The 17,830-nt window shown below is 52.6% G+C and overlaps 8 protein-coding genes across 8 annotated transcripts; 4 read left to right on the plus strand and 4 right to left on the minus strand.

Moving 5' to 3' along the window:
* Window positions 1–659: 659 nt before the first annotated feature.
* On the minus strand, window positions 660–3,334 carry J4E90_000586 (uncharacterized protein; the record flags this gene model as incomplete). The annotated part of the gene is made up of 3 exons (XM_051430182.1): window positions 660–1,686; window positions 1,737–2,737; window positions 3,173–3,334. The coding sequence occupies 3 exons, from the start codon at window positions 3,332–3,334 to the stop codon at window positions 660–662; spliced, it is 2,190 nt and encodes a 729-aa protein (XP_051295669.1).
* Window positions 3,335–3,810: 476 nt separating this feature from the next.
* On the plus strand, window positions 3,811–4,443 carry J4E90_000587 (uncharacterized protein; the record flags this gene model as incomplete). Its single annotated transcript, XM_051430183.1, has 1 exon — window positions 3,811–4,443. The coding sequence occupies one exon, from the start codon at window positions 3,811–3,813 to the stop codon at window positions 4,441–4,443; it is 633 nt and encodes a 210-aa protein (XP_051295670.1).
* Window positions 4,444–4,853: 410 nt separating this feature from the next.
* On the minus strand, window positions 4,854–5,822 carry J4E90_000588 (uncharacterized protein; the record flags this gene model as incomplete). The annotated part of the gene is made up of 1 exon (XM_051430184.1): window positions 4,854–5,822. The coding sequence occupies one exon, from the start codon at window positions 5,820–5,822 to the stop codon at window positions 4,854–4,856; it is 969 nt and encodes a 322-aa protein (XP_051295671.1).
* Window positions 5,823–6,717: 895 nt separating this feature from the next.
* J4E90_000589 (uncharacterized protein) lies at window positions 6,718–7,605 on the plus strand (the record flags this gene model as incomplete). Its single annotated transcript, XM_051430185.1, has 1 exon — window positions 6,718–7,605. The coding sequence occupies one exon, from the start codon at window positions 6,718–6,720 to the stop codon at window positions 7,603–7,605; it is 888 nt and encodes a 295-aa protein (XP_051295672.1).
* Window positions 7,606–7,742: 137 nt separating this feature from the next.
* Window positions 7,743–9,413, plus strand: J4E90_000590 (uncharacterized protein; the record flags this gene model as incomplete). The annotated part of the gene is made up of 2 exons (XM_051430186.1): window positions 7,743–7,840; window positions 8,807–9,413. The coding sequence occupies 2 exons, from the start codon at window positions 7,743–7,745 to the stop codon at window positions 9,411–9,413; spliced, it is 705 nt and encodes a 234-aa protein (XP_051295673.1).
* Window positions 9,414–10,259: 846 nt separating this feature from the next.
* SUI1 (Eukaryotic translation initiation factor eIF-1) lies at window positions 10,260–10,738 on the plus strand (the record flags this gene model as incomplete). The annotated part of the gene is made up of 2 exons (XM_051430187.1): window positions 10,260–10,371; window positions 10,497–10,738. The coding sequence occupies 2 exons, from the start codon at window positions 10,260–10,262 to the stop codon at window positions 10,736–10,738; spliced, it is 354 nt and encodes a 117-aa protein (XP_051295674.1).
* A 393-nt stretch (window positions 10,739–11,131) lies between these two features.
* Window positions 11,132–13,771, minus strand: J4E90_000592 (uncharacterized protein; the record flags this gene model as incomplete). Its single annotated transcript, XM_051430188.1, has 1 exon — window positions 11,132–13,771. One exon carries the CDS (start codon window positions 13,769–13,771, stop codon window positions 11,132–11,134), a length of 2,640 nt encoding a protein of 879 aa, XP_051295675.1.
* Window positions 13,772–14,221: 450 nt separating this feature from the next.
* Window positions 14,222–15,031, minus strand: J4E90_000593 (uncharacterized protein; the record flags this gene model as incomplete). The annotated part of the gene is made up of 3 exons (XM_051430189.1): window positions 14,222–14,514; window positions 14,577–14,784; window positions 14,924–15,031. The coding sequence occupies 3 exons, from the start codon at window positions 15,029–15,031 to the stop codon at window positions 14,222–14,224; spliced, it is 609 nt and encodes a 202-aa protein (XP_051295676.1).
* Between the last annotated feature and the right edge of the window lie 2,799 nt (window positions 15,032–17,830).

Here is a 17,830-nt window from a genome sequence, read left to right on the forward strand (position 1 = left end):
AGAGGGCGGCAAGATGAGTGACCTTCATGTCAAGCGACGAGCTAGCGGCTGTGGTGAGATGGGATTGAAGAGTGCACCGGATGGGCAGAGGTGAGCAAGATGACCAAAGGAGCAGGCCAGTTGCTGACAGAAGGGCGAGGATGAGTGTGGTAAACGAGTGTAGGAGGTTGGATGTAGAAGAGAGATGATAAACACTGGGCGATGGACTTTATCGGGGAGGCACGAGTGCCAAGGGATGGGTGACCACCGTGAGAAGCTTCGGGACTGAGGTTGGGAAGGTGCTCCCAGGTCATGACAGACACATTCGCACAGCAAGGGCAAGAACGCCGGAAGCCACCGAAGCGGATAAGACTACAGCTACGTCATGACAGGTCTTTCGCAACTCAAACTACAAGCGCGATTGCGGATAGGGAAGCTGCACTGTTGCATATGAGCGGACCTTCACCCCGATGCTGGGTAGGACTGGTGGCGAACGACCAAGTGCTGTTCAAACTCATATGTAAAGACCAGGAGGATCAGATGGAAGATGTAATTAGAAGAATGAGATTCTACATACATGCGGGTATACTGTAGCTTGTCATCTTGATGCTTTTAACCCAAAACGCCCGGATGTGCCAATCCGTGTATGGACACCCAAAAACCTAGCTCGGTGCCAGACGCTACTGACGTGTCGGCAAATACGCACCACCAGCAAGTACCAGGTTCATTCTAGTGAACTGCACCTTGTACACGGGACTGTCCTTGGTCGGAAATACGCTGATTTGGTCCGCCGAGACACCGGTCTCCTTGCTGGCTTTCTTCCCTGTGACTGTGGTTCCACTCGCGCCCTTGGTCGTCATAGCACCGTCCGCTTTCGCAGCCACGCCATCAGCGGCCTTGTCACTGGTCTCTTGTAGCACATCCCAAACACGGACTGTCTTGTCCGCTCCGGCTGAGACAAGGACGCTCGATTCCACGCTCCAAGATAGCGACCAAATACCACCCTTGCCGTGTCCTCGCATGCGCTTCCGCCTTCGTCCAGTCTCAAGAGTCCAGAGAATAATGTTACCTGCATCGTCGGCGGAGGCAAGCGTCCTGCCGTCGGGAGAACATGCTATGGCGGTCACATTGCCCGTGTGGCCCGTGAAGAGGCGTAGACAGTTACCACCGGCGATGTGCCACATGCGTACTGTGCGGTCGCAAGAACCAGTGAAGATGTATAGGTTGTTGGGATGGAAAGTGACGCAGTCAACGTCATTGTCGTGGCCGACATAGATGCGTAGAGGTTCAATGTGATCTGTTGACCACAAGCGTGCGGTGCGATCATTTGAACCAGTAAGGAAATAGTGTCCATAAGGTCCCCATTGCAGATCCCAGACTGGATTGTCGTGTCCGCGATAGGCTACAAGACATGTGTATGTGTCTAGCGACCAAAGTCGGACTGTTTTGTCCTCTGAACATGAAAGAAGGCATTCTGAATTTGTTGGTGGTCCGGATGGGTACGGGTTTGCTGTGGAAGGTGAGAAGGCCACTGCAGTGACTGGACCCGAGTGGCCGACAAGCCGTCTTGAAGACGATGGTTGTGCGTCTGGCGCATCGTTTGGAGAGGTGAGTGGACTGCCGTCCATGGACCAGACGCGTATGTAAGACTCGTTCATACCGGCCGCGACAAGCTGATTGTCACCAGAGAAGTCGATGCAGTTGATACTATCATCGGGTCAGCTGCATTTTCGGGACAGAAGAACGAGTGAACTTACCTGTCATAGGTGTTATGGAAGGTGTACATGGTGACGCTGACAGCTGGGCCAACGCCGCCTGTTCTGCCTTCCATCTTGTAGCGATCTCGGTGCTCGATGATCTTCTGAACCTCCATGGAGACGTCGCGCGCAAGGGAAGGCGGCAGAGGAACGAACTCACGTGAGGGACCGTCTTCTGTTGGCTCCTGTTTTATGCGTTGCTCGAACTCCTCTACCAAGCTTGGCTGTCCCGGTCTTGGCGCGCTTTTAGCATCCTCGTCCTGTAAAGCTGCTCGGACGTCTTCCTGCAGATCCGCCTCTTGTGGGTATGCGCCTAGCTGCAGCCTTATACGGGCAGCCTCTGCCTCAGGGTCGTGGCGCGCAGTGAGGGGATGGCCTGGGGCGTGTCCTGGGATACCTTCGTCTTCTGCTGGAAGCTCGTCTTCGCCGTGTCCACTTGCGAGGATTGCTGCTATACTCTTCTCGGCTGTTGCCGTTCGGTCGACGGTTACGATGTTCAGGTGTTCCCGGATTACGTCTATGATTGTCGAACCGCCGTCAAAATGCTTCGACTCGAGGAACTGAATGAGATTGAAGAAGGGCATTGTCGTCAGCGTGATCCGATATTTGTTGTCGATGTATAGCTTCGCGATACGGCTCTCCTGCAAATGTGCTTGTAACCGGACCTGGCGAAGCGTTTTGATATCTTCGTCATGGTCGCGCTCGAAAAGACCCTGATACGTCGCGAAAAAGGTTTCTGCATCCTTGGTGTAGAAGTCGCGCACCATGTCGAGGTACGAGTAGACGAAAACAGGCCACAGCAGCTTTCGCAACTCTGGTCTATACAGATCCAGGTTGTCTTCGGTGTATTTGCGCAGGAGCTCGAATGCTTTCGTGTATCTCGCGCCGCCCGCTTCGGTGCTTTGCGCTACGAGGGATTGGCCGTTGGTCTGCGGTTCAGACTCTTTTCGAAGCATCGCCTCGGTGCGGACATATCCCTTTTTAGAGAGGTACTCCAGTACCTGCATGAATGTCAGCAACAGCCTTTTAAATCACGATCATCTACATGATGTCAAGCAGCAATCAATGCTTCAAGTGCGCAGTACCGAGGTGTGGCCACCGTTGTTGGTCGCATAACTCTTCCCGTACGCCGATGCGTTCATATTTGGCTGACTTTACGTAGTTGGGAGGGTCGGAGTTAGAGCGCGCGAGGAGTGGAACCGTCGCAGCAGGAGAGTTCCGTCGTGGTAGACGTAGCGGAAAAGTGCGCGCGACTTGAAAACGGGATCGCGCAAGGCAGACGGGAGTGTAAGTCGAGAATACGGCCAAGAACAGCTTTCTTTCACGAAACGCGACGGGCAGAGACCGCGCGGACAATGCGCCTTCACCCGCCGCAATTGTGCGAACCCTGACAATAGCAAATACGACCGCAGTGAGAGAGAAAATGCTATACCTACAATCTGATTCAAGTTTTGCTGCGATTGCGGCCCCGAGGCACCTGGCGGCGGAGGTCCCCCTTGTGGAGGCATGGCGTTATGTGGTGGTAAACCTGCGCTGGGCGGTCCATTTCCCACGCTCATTTGCCTCACAGGCCCGGGCCCTTGAGGGGGCCCTGACATGGTTGTGGTGTTGTTCCTTCTCTTCTACGTCGGCAGGGAGCAGCTCCTTCACCTCGAGGCTGGGTGGAGACGGGTCGCAATGTGCATGGAGGGCCGGAAACGTCTCCCGATGGTCGCTCCTAGGTCGCAAGTGGTATTGGAGCTGTTTTGACGCGTGGCGACTTTGATTAGATGGGGGTATCGCGTCTGAAGCTTGCCAGGACGTCACCGAGGCTTGCCGTGATGCGGAGTGAAAGTCGGAGGTGAGGTTCGATGCGCGCGGCCTGCCAAGCATGCGCCGGTGCGCGCCTGCATTGCGGGCCCTGAGCTTCCCCAGCTTCGACTCCAAGACACCAGGCACACAGCACCCAACTGTCGCATTACTTCCTGACAAACGTGCTGCTGTCGCATACACTTCGAACTGCAAATCCGCACGTCTACCGATTGCTCTACCTCACTAATTATCCCTCCTGTCCACAATCGCCAAACAACCCGCCATGTCTACCGAAGCCAACCAACAAATCGCAAACGAGACGGACCAGCAGCAAGCCGGAGACGCGAAAGCATCTGAAGAGCCGAAAACGTACCGGGAAGTCGCCGCCGAACACATCGATACCCTCAACGAGATCAACCACCAAATACCCAAACTGCTCAAGTACTTCGCAACTGCCCTGAGCCAGCTCACCAACGATCCGATCCCCTTCCAACATGACGCCATGCAGTGTACACCGGGTACCCTCGAAGCGCGCAAAGAAGCCTTCCGAATCAATGCCCTCTTCTGCGGAGCATCCTGCGAAGTAATAAGATCAGAGTTGGTCAAGCAAATAAACGCTCTCGAACGCTACAAGGTCATACCGAAGAGCCATCCCAAGTTTACCGTCAATCAGAGACAGGGGCAGGGGCAGCCCCAGAAAGGCAAGGAAAACGAGAGTGAGGTCGTGGACCCAGAGAAGGAGGTCAAGAACGGAGGTTATGGCGAGTTTGACGTTGGTGTGTTGAATGCGAGGGCCAGCTCGGGACAGGTTGGGACGGAGGATGTGTTGGATCGTGCGAAAGCGATTCTGGAGGAACTACAGAAGCGGACTGGAGGTGCGGTGGGCGATGAAGAGGATATGGTCATCGATGGATGAGGAATCGTGGCGTAGTGATGTACGACCATCGAACCAAACAACCAAGCACCAAGCACACGATGCAGCGCGGCCCAGGCAAACCCATACGTTATACCCGACCTTACACGGCGCAGCGTACGGAATGGGGACTCTAGGGATGTACCTGGAAACTGAACAGCAGTCACAAGGGGCAGCAAAGCCGGAATAGAGGGCAACTGAACCTGGATAAACTCTATGCCACCCTGCCAACACTCCCGAGATGCAGCAGAGCAAGGAAAGTCATCATAGATGCGCAAAACTGTTCACATCTACAAGCGGACAGATGAACAGATCAAGTGATGTTCGATACTTTTACAAATGAATAATGCCGGCCCAACACCAGGGCCTCAGGCTTCGCTACAATGCTCCCGCTATACGTCTCCTTGTAGCGTTTAGTTCCCTTTCTCGAGTGCCTTTTTCATGATACCAATATCCTCGGGTGTGGTCCGACAGCACCCTCCGATAAGACCAGCTCCAGCCTCGTTCCACTCCATCGTCTTCTCAGCCAACGTCGAACCTTCCGTTCTCTTGCCTTCCCACTCCCTCGCCTTCGCATTCCATTGCTCACCAGAGTTGGGATACACCATCAAGGTCCCCCTCTTCACCAATGGCTTCAAAGTCTTCAGAGCAGCCAACCCCAAATCATCTGGCACACAGTTGAAGCCTAGAGCAACTACCTGTTCCACATCATCAAAAAGTGCTGCGATCTCAGAGATGGGTGTGCCGTCGCTGATGTGAGAGCCATCCCGTAATGTGAAGCCAAACCAAGCTTCCGTGTTAGGAAATTCTGTGGTGAGCAGGTCGAGGAGAGCTTCAGTTTCGCCTTTGGATGGTATCGTCTCGATGCCTAGGATGTCGGCGCCGGCGGACACGAGGGCTTGGATGCGGCCGCGGTGGAAGTCCTTCATTTCGTCTTGAGGAATGGAATAGTCGCCTCGGTATTCTGAGCCATCTGAAAGGAATGCGCCATACGGGCCTACGCTCCCCGCTATGAACAATTTACTTCGAACATCCTCATTTGTCTCGGTGACATATTCGTCTCTTGCTCGCTGGGCTAGTTCCACGCTTTTGCTTACGACTTTCCGGGCTTCTTCTTCACTCAAGCCCAGGTGCTTGACTAGTCCCGGAATGGAGGCTTGGTAGGATGCTGTGATTGCAACATTTGCGCCTGCGCGATAGTAGTCGAGATGTGTTTGTTTTATGAGGGCTGGCTGATCAAGCAGTATGGATGCGGACCACAATGCGCCGCTTATGTCTGCTCCCAAAGTCTCCAGGTATGTTGCTAGCGCGCCGTCCAGGATTATGGGGAAGCCTTTAGCGACGTGGGCAGATAATGGGTTTGGTGCCGGTGACGATGCCATGATGATTGTCGTGGAATTCTTTGTGTGTATCCAAGAGATGAGAAGATGAAGTCCTTCTTAGTAAATGGGAAGTTACAGAACAGTAGTGTTGAAGCTGTGTGCTGAGATTTAGTCATAATCCGATGTGCGGAGTTTCGAGCGCCGATGCTCAGTGGGCATTCGACATCAGAAGACCGTTCTACTTGGAGGGTGAATGGCTCTACTTCGTTTACATTATGATCCCAGCCAAACAATATCACCCACCATGGAGCAATCAAAGATACTATGCCGCTGCCTGACTTGGTCGTTGATTGTGTGGAAGAGGAGGGTTGGGGGAAGAGACGAATCAGAGATTAGCGCGAATCCGAGGTGCCCCTGCCGTCGCGTCGCGTGCATTCCTTCCACACGCGACATGCGCAACACAGCTACCGCAGTAAAGAAAGTAAGCGCCTCTAGCTCGCATCTATCAGTCTGCAGGCAATTGCTACACACCTCTACAACGTAATGTTCATCGGGTGTTATCGACCCAGCTCACCGTCCCAATCGAGGAAAGAACTGATCACCCTGGAGCCTATATTGACGCCAGATTTCTCAATTGCTAGTTTTATCCCAGCCTAGTCTTCAGACCTGTTCGGATTTGTTCCTCGTATGAGGTGTCAGCATACCTCAAGTCTCAGTCAACAGTCTAACCGTACCCGCTCGCTTCACCAGTCAAGCAATCATGGAGAGCTTTGACCCGTCATCGGGACTGGTCTTTAGGGAAAGTACGACGGCTTCCGTCCGCTCGATGATACCGACATGGATGGACAATTGTCGTGGTAGAAGGGTGGACCCATCAAAATACCGCCGCTCAGCTCGAGGATGCGATACACTGCAAGAAATGGCACTCCGTGCTTGTGTCTGGAATATTGAGAACATGGACGTTGAAGCTGTGCAGTGGCTCGGATGGTCCTATGCCAGCCGCTTATACGACCATCTCAAGTACAACGACACACTGTCCTTCCGTACATGGAGTCTCTTCCAGAAAGCTTTTCCAGAAGACATCGACCGTCACTCTAGATTCAGAGTCCAGGACAACTCTGGAGGTCTCCTACCCTCTGTCGTCGATCGATTGGCCAAGCTCGACGCCCGCACGCTGACATTTCTGTGTATTCGGGTCTCCGATATAACGATTGACCAACTTGTTGCCCTTAACAAGATCGAGACGCTTGCAGTTCTCACATTAGAAGTTGGAAGAAGCCGGCAGAACGCATCACTATCACTTCAAATGATGCGCGACTGGGGACGAAGTGTTGGCGAAAGTGGTGCAATGAAGAGTCTGCGCGTACTTGTCATCAACAACTACATCAGGCTTCCGAAAAGACCAGTCTTGGAGTTCATCTCGTCCTTTTCAGGTTTAGAGCTAGTTGGAATCCACAGTCCACAGTTACCCGAGCCTGCAGAGTGTGGGGAAGGCTGGGAAATACATTCAGCTTCAGCCCTCCTAAGCGAATGGAGTAGTTCCGGTCTAAGGAGAAATACTGCCGTACAGCAACTGTACGAAGCATCTTTTGTATCCTCTTCCGAAACATCACGAGACGCTACTACTAGTGGCTGCAAGATATACCGATCCCTCTCCTTTCAGTACGCTCAAGGGAGCAAGAATTCGCGAGACGACGATGTCGCGTGGTTTGTACGGAAACAACAAGCTGAGCGGCCAAACAAGCGTGCCCGCGAATACAAACCCCCACCAGACGGCGGCAAAAGGAGGGTACGTAACGACAAGAAGGTCGACATGGGTTCGCTGCTGGGTAGTTTTGGTTGATTATGGTACAAGCCGGAAACCACATGGTCTGTTATAGGAGTAAGAGCAAGGTGCCATTATACAGCCAGAAGACATTTGGTCTCTATTTGGGTATTCACGTTCGTAGAGAACGACACTGTATACCACCAGGTTACCTCATGTCACATAAGATCTACCGCCTGAGCTCTGTCACGCCTTCCGATGCTGTTGAAGCTGTTCCACCATACACGCTTCGCACACTTCCTTTCACTCTCATGTGAGACGGAACACGTGTTTTGTTTGCCAGATGGACTCATGGGCGTACACCAGTATGTTCTTCCCTCAGGGTCCGCACAATGAGGAGCGTGATCCCCCTAGATGGTCTCTCACTTGGATCTAGTGGACCAGAAGCTGCGTTTGTATCGTGAAAGGAAACAAAGACTACGTCATAGCTATGGTCAAACTGCCTGCCTAAAATCCTGGCGATAGTGTATTGAGTTTGTACCTTTGTCTTACAAATTCTTTTGTAACGGCCTACCCTTTGCACCGATCACACATTTGCAACCACGCGGACTTTTCTCACCACAGTCAACCAAAGTAACGAGTCCAAGACACCCTTGCTATGGATGACACAACGGAGAATACATCGGAGAATACACCGGAGAACACACCGGAGCGTTCGAAGACAAACCCAACTACCTTGTTCGGTCAGCCCGGAAGCATTCCTAGTGACACACCGATTCCAGGAGAATCTAGAGTGATGGGTTCTGAGTTTGACTCTAGGCTCACCGCGCCTGCAGTTCAGCAGGTTCCTGGTAGCTTGTTTGGGTAGCACAGTACTAGTGGCTTGTTTGGAGGTAAGGCTGCTGCTCAAGTCGCTGCTGCTCAAGCAACTGGGCAGCCGATTTCTGGCGGGCTGTTTGGTGCTCTATCAAACCGAAACCTATTCGGCGGATGTACCGAGCCGCCACCGCCGAATAGCGCAAATGCTCGTCCACTCTTTGGGTTCGGCAGCTCATCTCATTCCAAGCCTGACACCGGAGGTGGAATCTTCGGCAATATTGATCAGGCTAGCAACTCGCGCAAGGGAGATCTGTTCGGACATGTAGCGGCCGTGGATAGTGAATATGCCCGCGCCGATCAGCATATGTTGAAAGTACCGGATGTTCGCGTCGTCGAAGACCAGGCAGTCAAATAGGTACCTCTCCCCTGTATTTTCCCTCTGTAGAACTAACAATAGTAGCTTCGGATGTGATCTCCTCACCATCCACGTCGGCAAGGACGAGCGTACACGAACCTTCAGTATCCACTCTGAGCTCCTCACTGCCCGGTCAACCTACTTCAAGGACTTGATATCCAACGAAGGTGACCAAAAGACATTTGATCTGCCTGAAATCAACCCTCGCGCGTTTGCTCTATACTTCCAGCTCATCTATACCGGTCGCATTCCAAGTAAACCTAACGACGCATCCGATGCTGAACACGACGAGTACGCCCTTCTGTGCAAGCTATACACTATTGCCCACCTTGTCAAAGACGCTAATGCCAAAGATTCTGCCCTGGATGCTATTCTCGTCAAGGCTACTGAGAGCGCTGAGATCCCATCAAGCGAGCATGTATGGATCGTCTACGCCGGCACTGAAGGGCCCTGCAAAGGTCGGAAGATGATGGTCGAGTTCTATACCTACAAGGCTACTGGAGAATGGATGAGAGCACAAGGCGAGGACGCACATGGACGAGGTTTTCCACCAGAGTTTTGGAGTGAGCTGGCAATGAGCTTGGTGGACAAGAGGAGCCTGGCAAATCGACGGATGGCTGGCATGGACGCAAATGAATACCACGGACAGTGAGAAGGGATGTTAGATAGGCGAACAGATACACTCGCGCTGTTGGATGTTGGATGGATAGCCTAGAGTTGCGAATGGTATCGAAGCGCATACGAAACAGATGTACGAGTAACAGCATGTGGCTCTCAGGCCGGCTGATGGCGAATGAGGTCTTGAAAACACCACTGAACATCTTGCTTATCGTCACTTATGACTTGCTTCGGGACTTCGTGCATTCCAATACTGCCAGCGGATGACATCGTAGCACTGATCCAGATGACATCGATCTCGATCTGAAACCAATGGTTTACCCACACTCCAGTGGAAGCTTCCCGAAAGTCAGCGAGCCACTCCCAACATGCTCATGAGTCGTGGATGAGCCTTCTGCAGTTTGACTAGTAATGATGCCCAAAGCCTCTTGATGGACTATGCGCATTTGTTGAGGCGAGTCACAGTGCGCGTGCGCGTGCGTGATGAGATAGTGACACAAGATAAGAGAACGTCATGTCGGGAAGATAGTCATGCCTTTGACCAGTACCCAGAACTCGGGATTTGCGGCAACGCAGCTGAGCATTTCACACGTGGACAAGCGAATGCGAGGAGTGGTGAATGAAGGATGTCCCTAGGACACTCAGCAGCGCTGATGACTGTTTCGGGCCTTGTGCCTTGGCAGCGGGGCTTAGACCGCCTGCGGGCTCCCCCAGATGGTCCCCTCGCCACCCTTCCCTCTTGGCCGATTAATACCCTCCACGCTCCACCCAACTACTTGCGACCTTCCTCACACACGCGCACTCTCCACTTCCCGCGACACGACAACCGCCTGCCCTACCCCACCCTTTCAGCACCCGCAGAGCGCCACCAGTCGATTTCATGACCACGGACATCCAGAATCTCAAGTCCTTCGATCCGTTCGCGGAGGCTGATGATGCTGGAGGAGAAGTAAAGTCCACTCAGCAGAACTACATCCATATTCGTATTCAGCGTACGTATCCCCTCTGTCTTCTTCCTCCCCGAAATTCGCATGTGTGCGACATCGGCGCGCCGTCCCTTCCCCTCTTTCCCCATGTTTCAAGAAATCGCGCAAGGCTGACGTCAACCCCCCAACAGAGCGTAATGGTCGTAAGACTCTGACCACCGTCCAAGGACTGCCCAAGAAGTTCGACCAGAAGAAGATTCTCAAAGTCATCAAGAAGAAGTTTGCCTGCAATGGCACCGTCGTCGCAGACACTGAGATGGGAGAGGTGATCCAGTTGCAGGGAGACCAGCGCAAGGATGTTCAAGACTTCTTGACCGACAAGAAGGAGGGCCTGGGCCTTGATGGCAAGACCATCAAGGTCCACGGTTTCTAAACCCACAAGGACGTGGATGCGATGCGCACCGCCGCTCCTCCCGCCGAAGCCGAACGACCGCTCCAAGGTCTTGCCAACAATGCGGCGGAGGAAGAGCAAGCCGGCATGTCGCACGTGTGTGGCTCACACGCGACAGTGCTGAGATGCGGTGCGCACGAGCAGATACCCCACGTTCGAGGAGGATAACGATTTTCCTATCTCCATCTCTTTGAAGGAATCGGATACGACGTTTGAAGTTTCGCAGGCTGAAGTATCAGCGCTGCAGGATACTGAGGGAGAGACCAAAGTGGTAGTTTCGGAGGATACATTCAATCAAAGATTTCTTTACTACGATCATTTCAAGTGACGATGTTGTCTCCAGGGTCTCTAACCATTACTGTGCCATGCAATCCCTTACTCCACGTCTTCATCTTCAACCTCTCTGATAGTCTCATCTTTCTTAGGTGCCTTGGCCTCTTGTTTCCGATACAAATTAGCCAGCTCCTCTGCCTCAGTAGCCTCCTCGATGCTCTTGTCTTCTCTGACTTTCAGGAACCTGGGAAACCTAGTACTCAACCCCCTGTCCTCATTGACCAACCCAATCGCAGCCGTATACGTCGGACTCAGCGTCAAATCTGCAAAAGCTACCTCCCACACCTCTTGCGGCTCAAACCAAACGGCGGGTGTTCCCGCTCCGCCATTATACTCCACATAGTGCGGTTTCCCAGCTAGTACGGTCGTGGAATCCGGGTCGTCTGGATCGTACTTTGCGCGGTTCGCTTTGTAGAACGCGTCCGTGAAGCCGGACATGCATTTTGTGACTGCTTCGAGTTGTCCAGTTTCCGCGTTGCGGATGGCGAGAAGAATAGGTGACCACCATGCTGCTTTGCGACCAGAGCCGTGGAAGGCGGCGATGGGGATCAGGTCGAGGGTTTCGGAGGTGGTGCTGTAATCTTTCTTTACTTTGAGCCAGCTGTCGAGGCGTTTGTCCGGCTCGTAGGTCGAGAGGAGGGCTTTGCGGCGGCCGGACATCTTCGGTTCGTCTGTTTCGGTCTCCGTAGCTTTCGTCTTCGTTTTTGATTTCGCGGGCTTTTTCTTCTTTGGCGTTGGTGGGAGGGAAGGCGTCTTTTCGATGGCTTCGTCGGTTTCCGCGAGGAGGTCGGGGTTGGGTAGGTTGTCGAGGATCTTGACCATGATGCCTTCGCATTTGATGTCCAGGGCGCTTTGGAAGAAGGATTGTACTGCTTCTACGTCGGCGGACGTGGCATCTAGACTCTTGACCCAGGTGAAATGGTGAGGGATTTCGACAAACAAGCTTTTAAGTAGCGATCTCCGTTCTCTGAAAGGCCGGTTGAGCAGTTCCTCGCCGTTCAGGTACATTAAATCGAATGCAAACAGGCAAACGTCGATAGTCACCGCGCCGATAACGACGTCTTTCCTCGCACGATTTGCGAGTGTCTGGAAGGTCTTGAGATCTCCGCTCTCGCGATCAACAGCAACAACTTCGCCTTCGAGGATGAAACTTGAGACGCCCTCGCCACGTATCTTGGGCACCAGTGCTACCAGATCAGGATACTTGTCGGTCATCACTTCCAGATGGCGCGAGAAGATCGTAACTTTGCCCTTGTCGTCGCAGTGTACCTGAGCTCTTTGTCCGTCATATTTGTACTCGCAGGCGAAGTCTCGTCCTTGTAGTTTGGTGAGCATCTCGCCCATATCTCGCGTGATGCTGCCTAACATGGGCCTGAGAGGGATGTGTAGCGACAGCCCACAGCGCACAAGTAGTTCGTCGCAAACACCAATTTCGAGAAGTACGGGTATAAGGTCATTGTAGTTCGGTCGTCGAGCGAAACATGCCTTCACGATCTCCTCATTCCTGCTGTAGATCTCCGCGAGCTCCTCCTTCTTCAATTTCGCCAGGTCCTTCCGATCACGGATCTCGAATTCGGCACCTGATGGTTTCGACAGCATAAAGGCCCGTGACAGCGCGATGAGCATTGTGGTTTTGACAGCTCCAATCCGCAGGTGTTGCACAAGCGTGCGTACGATGTATCGACTCTCCTCAGCACCTCGCGCATCTTGTACCAGTCTCTCAACAATCCTCTGCTTGTTCTCTACGCTGCCATGGCCTTTGCTGTTCGCAATCTTGACTAGCGAGTCGAAGACGCTCCTGATCGTGAGAGGCTTCGGTTTACGCAGGGTAAAGCTCTGCTTCTTCTTTGCCTCGAATGCTACATCTCCAGCGTCGCCATATTTGGCGTTCAGCACCTTCAAGCCTGCACTATCCAGTCCGCAAACTTTCTTGAGCGCTTTCGAGATCGCCGAACCTCCCAACCCAAGTTCCAGATCGATGTATGGGGGCGATATTGCGTTCGTCGCGAGCCATACCGCCGGGAGTAAGCTGCTAGGGTCGCTTTCGATGATCGTTCGAATGAGGTTGACCAGAGTGTCAACAATCTTAATGCGACTCGTCGTACTGTTCACTAGGATGAAACATCTTGTCAACAGCGCATATGTCGCGTGCCCTCCGTCGACTACCCAATGCTTTTGTAACTCTGGTATGTATTCCGAAGGGTCGAATTCGAGAGGGCTCTGGTCGAAGGGTATGTTCGCTGTGATCACGTCTTCTTCGGAAGCGGTCGACTGAAGAGACAGCGTGTTCTTCTTCTGGGTAGGTTCTTCCGATGGCGTGTTTGCTAGAGCCGGTTCGCGCGTTGGCAATGTTGACACTCCAACCTGCCCATCTGCATCCTGCGCTGCATCCTTCGTGCTGGCCTTCTGGGGCTCTTCGTACAACTCATTTGAGCTCACCGGCTCCTGGTTTTGCGCCTGCTGTTGGTCCTCCTTGTCCCATTGCTCCTGGAGTTTGCGCGCGAGTTGCTCGTCGGTCAGCCCTGTGTCGTCTTCGTCCACAGGCGGCTCGCTCGGGCCTGCGTTCGTCGGCGCATCTTTGGCTGTTGCTTTAGCCGTCTGCTTCGCGAAAAAGTAGTCTAAACTTCGTACCGGCTTTCCGGAGCCATCGTTCTTCTTCCGTCGTTTGGAAGGACTGTTCATGACGTGAAGGCTGGTTTGAGCGACATAGCCATTAGCAAAGCGGGTGGCATAGGGGAGTGTGGTACGTCATGACGCGGGCGCTTGGACCCAGCCGAACTCCATCTCACGTGCACACGCGTCGATCGACTTAAACATCCTCAGATTCATCTCATTTTTTCCTCCACGCTCACATCTTACCACAAGACTCTGACAAGCACACCATCTAGCGTAAAGAAAATTCCGAGGTGGTCGAAATGACCAAGTGCTCTAAGCACATATCGGAGACCACCAATCCTCTGCGCTGAGAACAGGATCGCGCCGGGACTCAAGCTCATCCAAGGTGAAGATGGATCGGCCTCTGAATCTGTCACACCATGACCCTGACAAAGAGGTCAAACTGATTCCCAAGCTGTGCTCTTCGTTTCTCGAACTTCCGATGGCCAGCCATCCCCTCCAAAGCACCATATTTTCCTAGTCATAGTAGTCGAGGTCAACGATCTCCGTCTCTACCACGGGCTTTTCTGGGCGCTCGACAGGTCGCATGCGCTTGTTATTCCGGCCGTAATAGCCATCGCCACGAGGACCAGATGGAGGCCGACCTTCTGCGCCTGGTGCATCACTCCAGCTGCGTAGAAGACCCTGCGTATCATCGTTCGGGCCGCGGATTCGGTTCTCGTGCGCCGCGTCCCACAACTCGAATATGCCGGTTTCCGCATCGGTGTGTCCTTGCTGGCCTCGTATCTGAGAACCCACCGCGTACTTCACTACACGCCCGAGTTAGGGACGCTCAGAGGTGTCGAGGAATAAGAGGTAGAAGAGAACGTACGAAAGAGCTTCGCTGTGTCCTTTTGAAGACCATCCACAAGCGTACGAACCGCCACAACTGGACACAAGCTGAGTTTCGTGCGCAAAAGCTTTGTTTGGCCTTCTTGGTTGCAGATCAAGATGGCGGCGAACTTCTTGGTGTCATCATCTTCGCAGATCACGATATCTAGCGTTGTGTTAGGCTCCTTGTTGAGTAATGATGAGGGACTCTGTTCTTACCGTAGAACTTGAAACGTTCGCTGCCGTAAAGAAGACGACAGTTGCCAAGACAAATCTCTTTGAGGGTCTGGACCTTATCAAGCTGACGTTATTAGCCAACTAGGATGCTGTAGTGAAGAAGTAGTATACTTTTTCCGTGCTCTCCAGCCATGGCTGTTCGCTAATGTTCATCGCCGACGTCTGGCGTACCAGTTCACCATCTTCTACGTCATTGTGTGAGTGCATGGGGACGGGCATGATGATCACTCGGATGTCGGCGCTGAAAAGATGGAGCCAGTGTTGGCAAGATTTCGATAGGTTGAAGCCAAAGACCGTCGTAAAGGAGCGTCGATAGTTGGTCCAGGTCGAAGGTTGAAGGCCGAAGGTCAAATGCTGCGTGGGGTGTTAATAGGGAGATGGTGAAGGTGAGGTAGTCAAGAGCGAGAGGAAAAAGTCTAGTTGAAGGTTTATATGGCTGGCTAAGATCAGCAGCCCGGGTCCGATAGACACTGACAAACAGGTAAAGGCGCTACTCTCCGCGGCATCTCAGGGTAAGAGAGCGGCATGAGGTCCAACGGCAAGACACCTGACCACGGTGAGTTCACGATCTCGACCTTGGGCACGCGGGTAGACGCTTACCACTGACTCGGGTGTTCATACGGTAGACTGAGGGCATCTATGGGGAACGGTGTTGAAGCGCTTTCAAAAGCGGCTTGCCAGGACAGATAGCGTTTGCAGAGGTGTAGAAGACCCATCGCTAACACGACCTGATGTAACGCCGCAACAAGGTGCCGCCAATCAGCGAGAAGTTGTACAATCTCTTTGCTCATTGTTGGATCTCTCCCCTACGTCACTCGGAGAGTCATCTGTGCTGGCATGACTAACTGATGGTACCCATTCATAGATCAAAGTGATTGCAAGGCAAACGACCTGATCATAATTTTATCCTTGAAATGATTGGCTTCGGGGCCAGAAATTGATCCTGTTCCCATACAGTAGCATGAAGCTTGCCCGTGAGCCCATACTCCTTCAACAAGCCCTTTGAATTCACCTCTTTAAAGCAAACTCATCTTCCTCAAGTACTTCGAAACTATCCACGGTCCCCATCTGTGCCCCCTCGAAAAACCATCCGTTGACTACACCCGCTCTTCTTGCTGCCTTACTGCTAGTTTCACCGAGATCTCTCGTTGTTAAATCACCCGATATCGTACAGGTTGAACACGACACCAATACTCCTAGCATAGTTGACAATTTCTCGACCGCATCATTGACGTCCTGTCCACGACATGTTCTCAAGATCGTCCCCTTCTCGAGAACGCCGCCTATTCGGCGTTCATAGCGTACAAGACGAGCTTCCGCAGACGTATGATCGAAGTGTACCCCGAGATATAGGTAGCGATGGAATTTGTGGAGCCGTTGGTCTTTACGTCCAGGGACGACATTCGTAAGAACAGAGTAATGGGCATCGCCCCAGAGGTAGTGGCCACGTTCTTTGATCTGCTCGTACAGCGGCATGACTGCGCTGGGACAAAGTTGAGAGCCCGGCGTCGGCATGAGAGAAGAAGAGGTACTCTGCCCGGAACTTGTGTCAGGTTGAACTGGCTGCGAAAGGCTTGATGATTGCGTGGTTGCAGGCTGAGCGAATGTACCCCTGGCGTCGTTATTAGGGCCAGTGTTGGTAGGGTTACCTGAATCTTATCAGCGACAGTCAGCAACCTTCACTACGCAGACTCCTAGTCTGAAGATTATATATCCGCGATTCCTGGATAGAGCGCGCACTCAATCTAGGGACTTCTCTCAAGGATCCTTCGATCGTGTTCGTAGCACAAGTATTTGATCCGGAGGACTTGCTCACCTGGACGCAGTGGAGAACTCGTCTCTTTGCTTTTGCTGAACAGGCCTTTGAGGACAACTTTGATCGAAGGTGTACCATCACGAGCCATAGTAGCCGTATGTACAGCTTTGTCTTTTGGGTGCTAGTCCTGTAAGTATATTGGCCACATGCGTCGATGAAGGCGTACTAATTAACGATGTTGACGATACTGACGAACGGATGTACACTGAGTAGCGGTAATGACATGCGATGTTGACAGATCTGTGCTTATTGTGAGAAGTCGTGCCTTCGAACTAGCGCGCGATCTGGTCCTTGATGGAAGTGACGGTGCAGACACCTGCGTAGTCTTGCAAAGTCGGATAGGCGCGTGCGAGCATTTTTTGGCAGTAACACTCTTATGAACGCCCAAGAACGACTTTGAAAAGAAAGAGTTACCGACTGTGCAATAGTCCACGTGTTACGACTCTTCATGTATAGCTTCCTCTTTCCACTATCGAGAGTGGATGGCTACCATTTGTTGGATCGTGGCCAATGCTCTGTACACAGCGGTGAACAGTAGGAGATTGACCAGCATGGCTTCTTGGTAAACACGAACTCTTATTTTCAGGGCAGTGTATGAATTACGAGGAGAACATAGCACCTGTAGGCGAAGCAAGACACTACGCTCGTTCAAAACATCCATGGATACATGATCCATTTGCATTGCATGCTTGTCAGGCTCGATGTGGATCTGACATGCGGCTTGCTACAAGGTCAATCGAATGAAGTTCTGATGGGCATTTATGAGGAGCAAAGATTCGAAGACAGATGTTGTAATGCAAGATGAAAAGCCAAGAGGTTGTCCAGACGCGGTTAGAGAACGAATGACGTTGCCAGCGCACAGACACAATCTCGCAGCCGGCGCAATGAGCATGCAGACTTGCTCACATACCGTCAGCCAGCAAGTTCGGGCCATGTACACTGCCTGCAATGCTGTAGAGACATAACCGATCCTATATACCATCTACACGATCACCACGCCCTATCCGCAAGACACGACGCGCCGAACCGTCGAATCGTCCCCAACCCGCATAACACCCGCGACGCGCTTTGCACGAGCAATGACGAACAGAGGCGCCCTTCGGACTGGAGTCGCACCGATAGCCGCTATTAAAACACTCTGCGAAAGAAGATGAATCGGACAAGAATGCGCATGGCCACGTTCTCTGTCGCCTCAATATCCG

This window comes from Alternaria incomplexa (assembly GCF_024043165.1).
Source record: "Alternaria incomplexa strain BMP 0042 chromosome Unknown scaffold_1, whole genome shotgun sequence".
Classification (NCBI taxonomy): Eukaryota; Fungi; Ascomycota; class Dothideomycetes; order Pleosporales; family Pleosporaceae; genus Alternaria; species Alternaria incomplexa.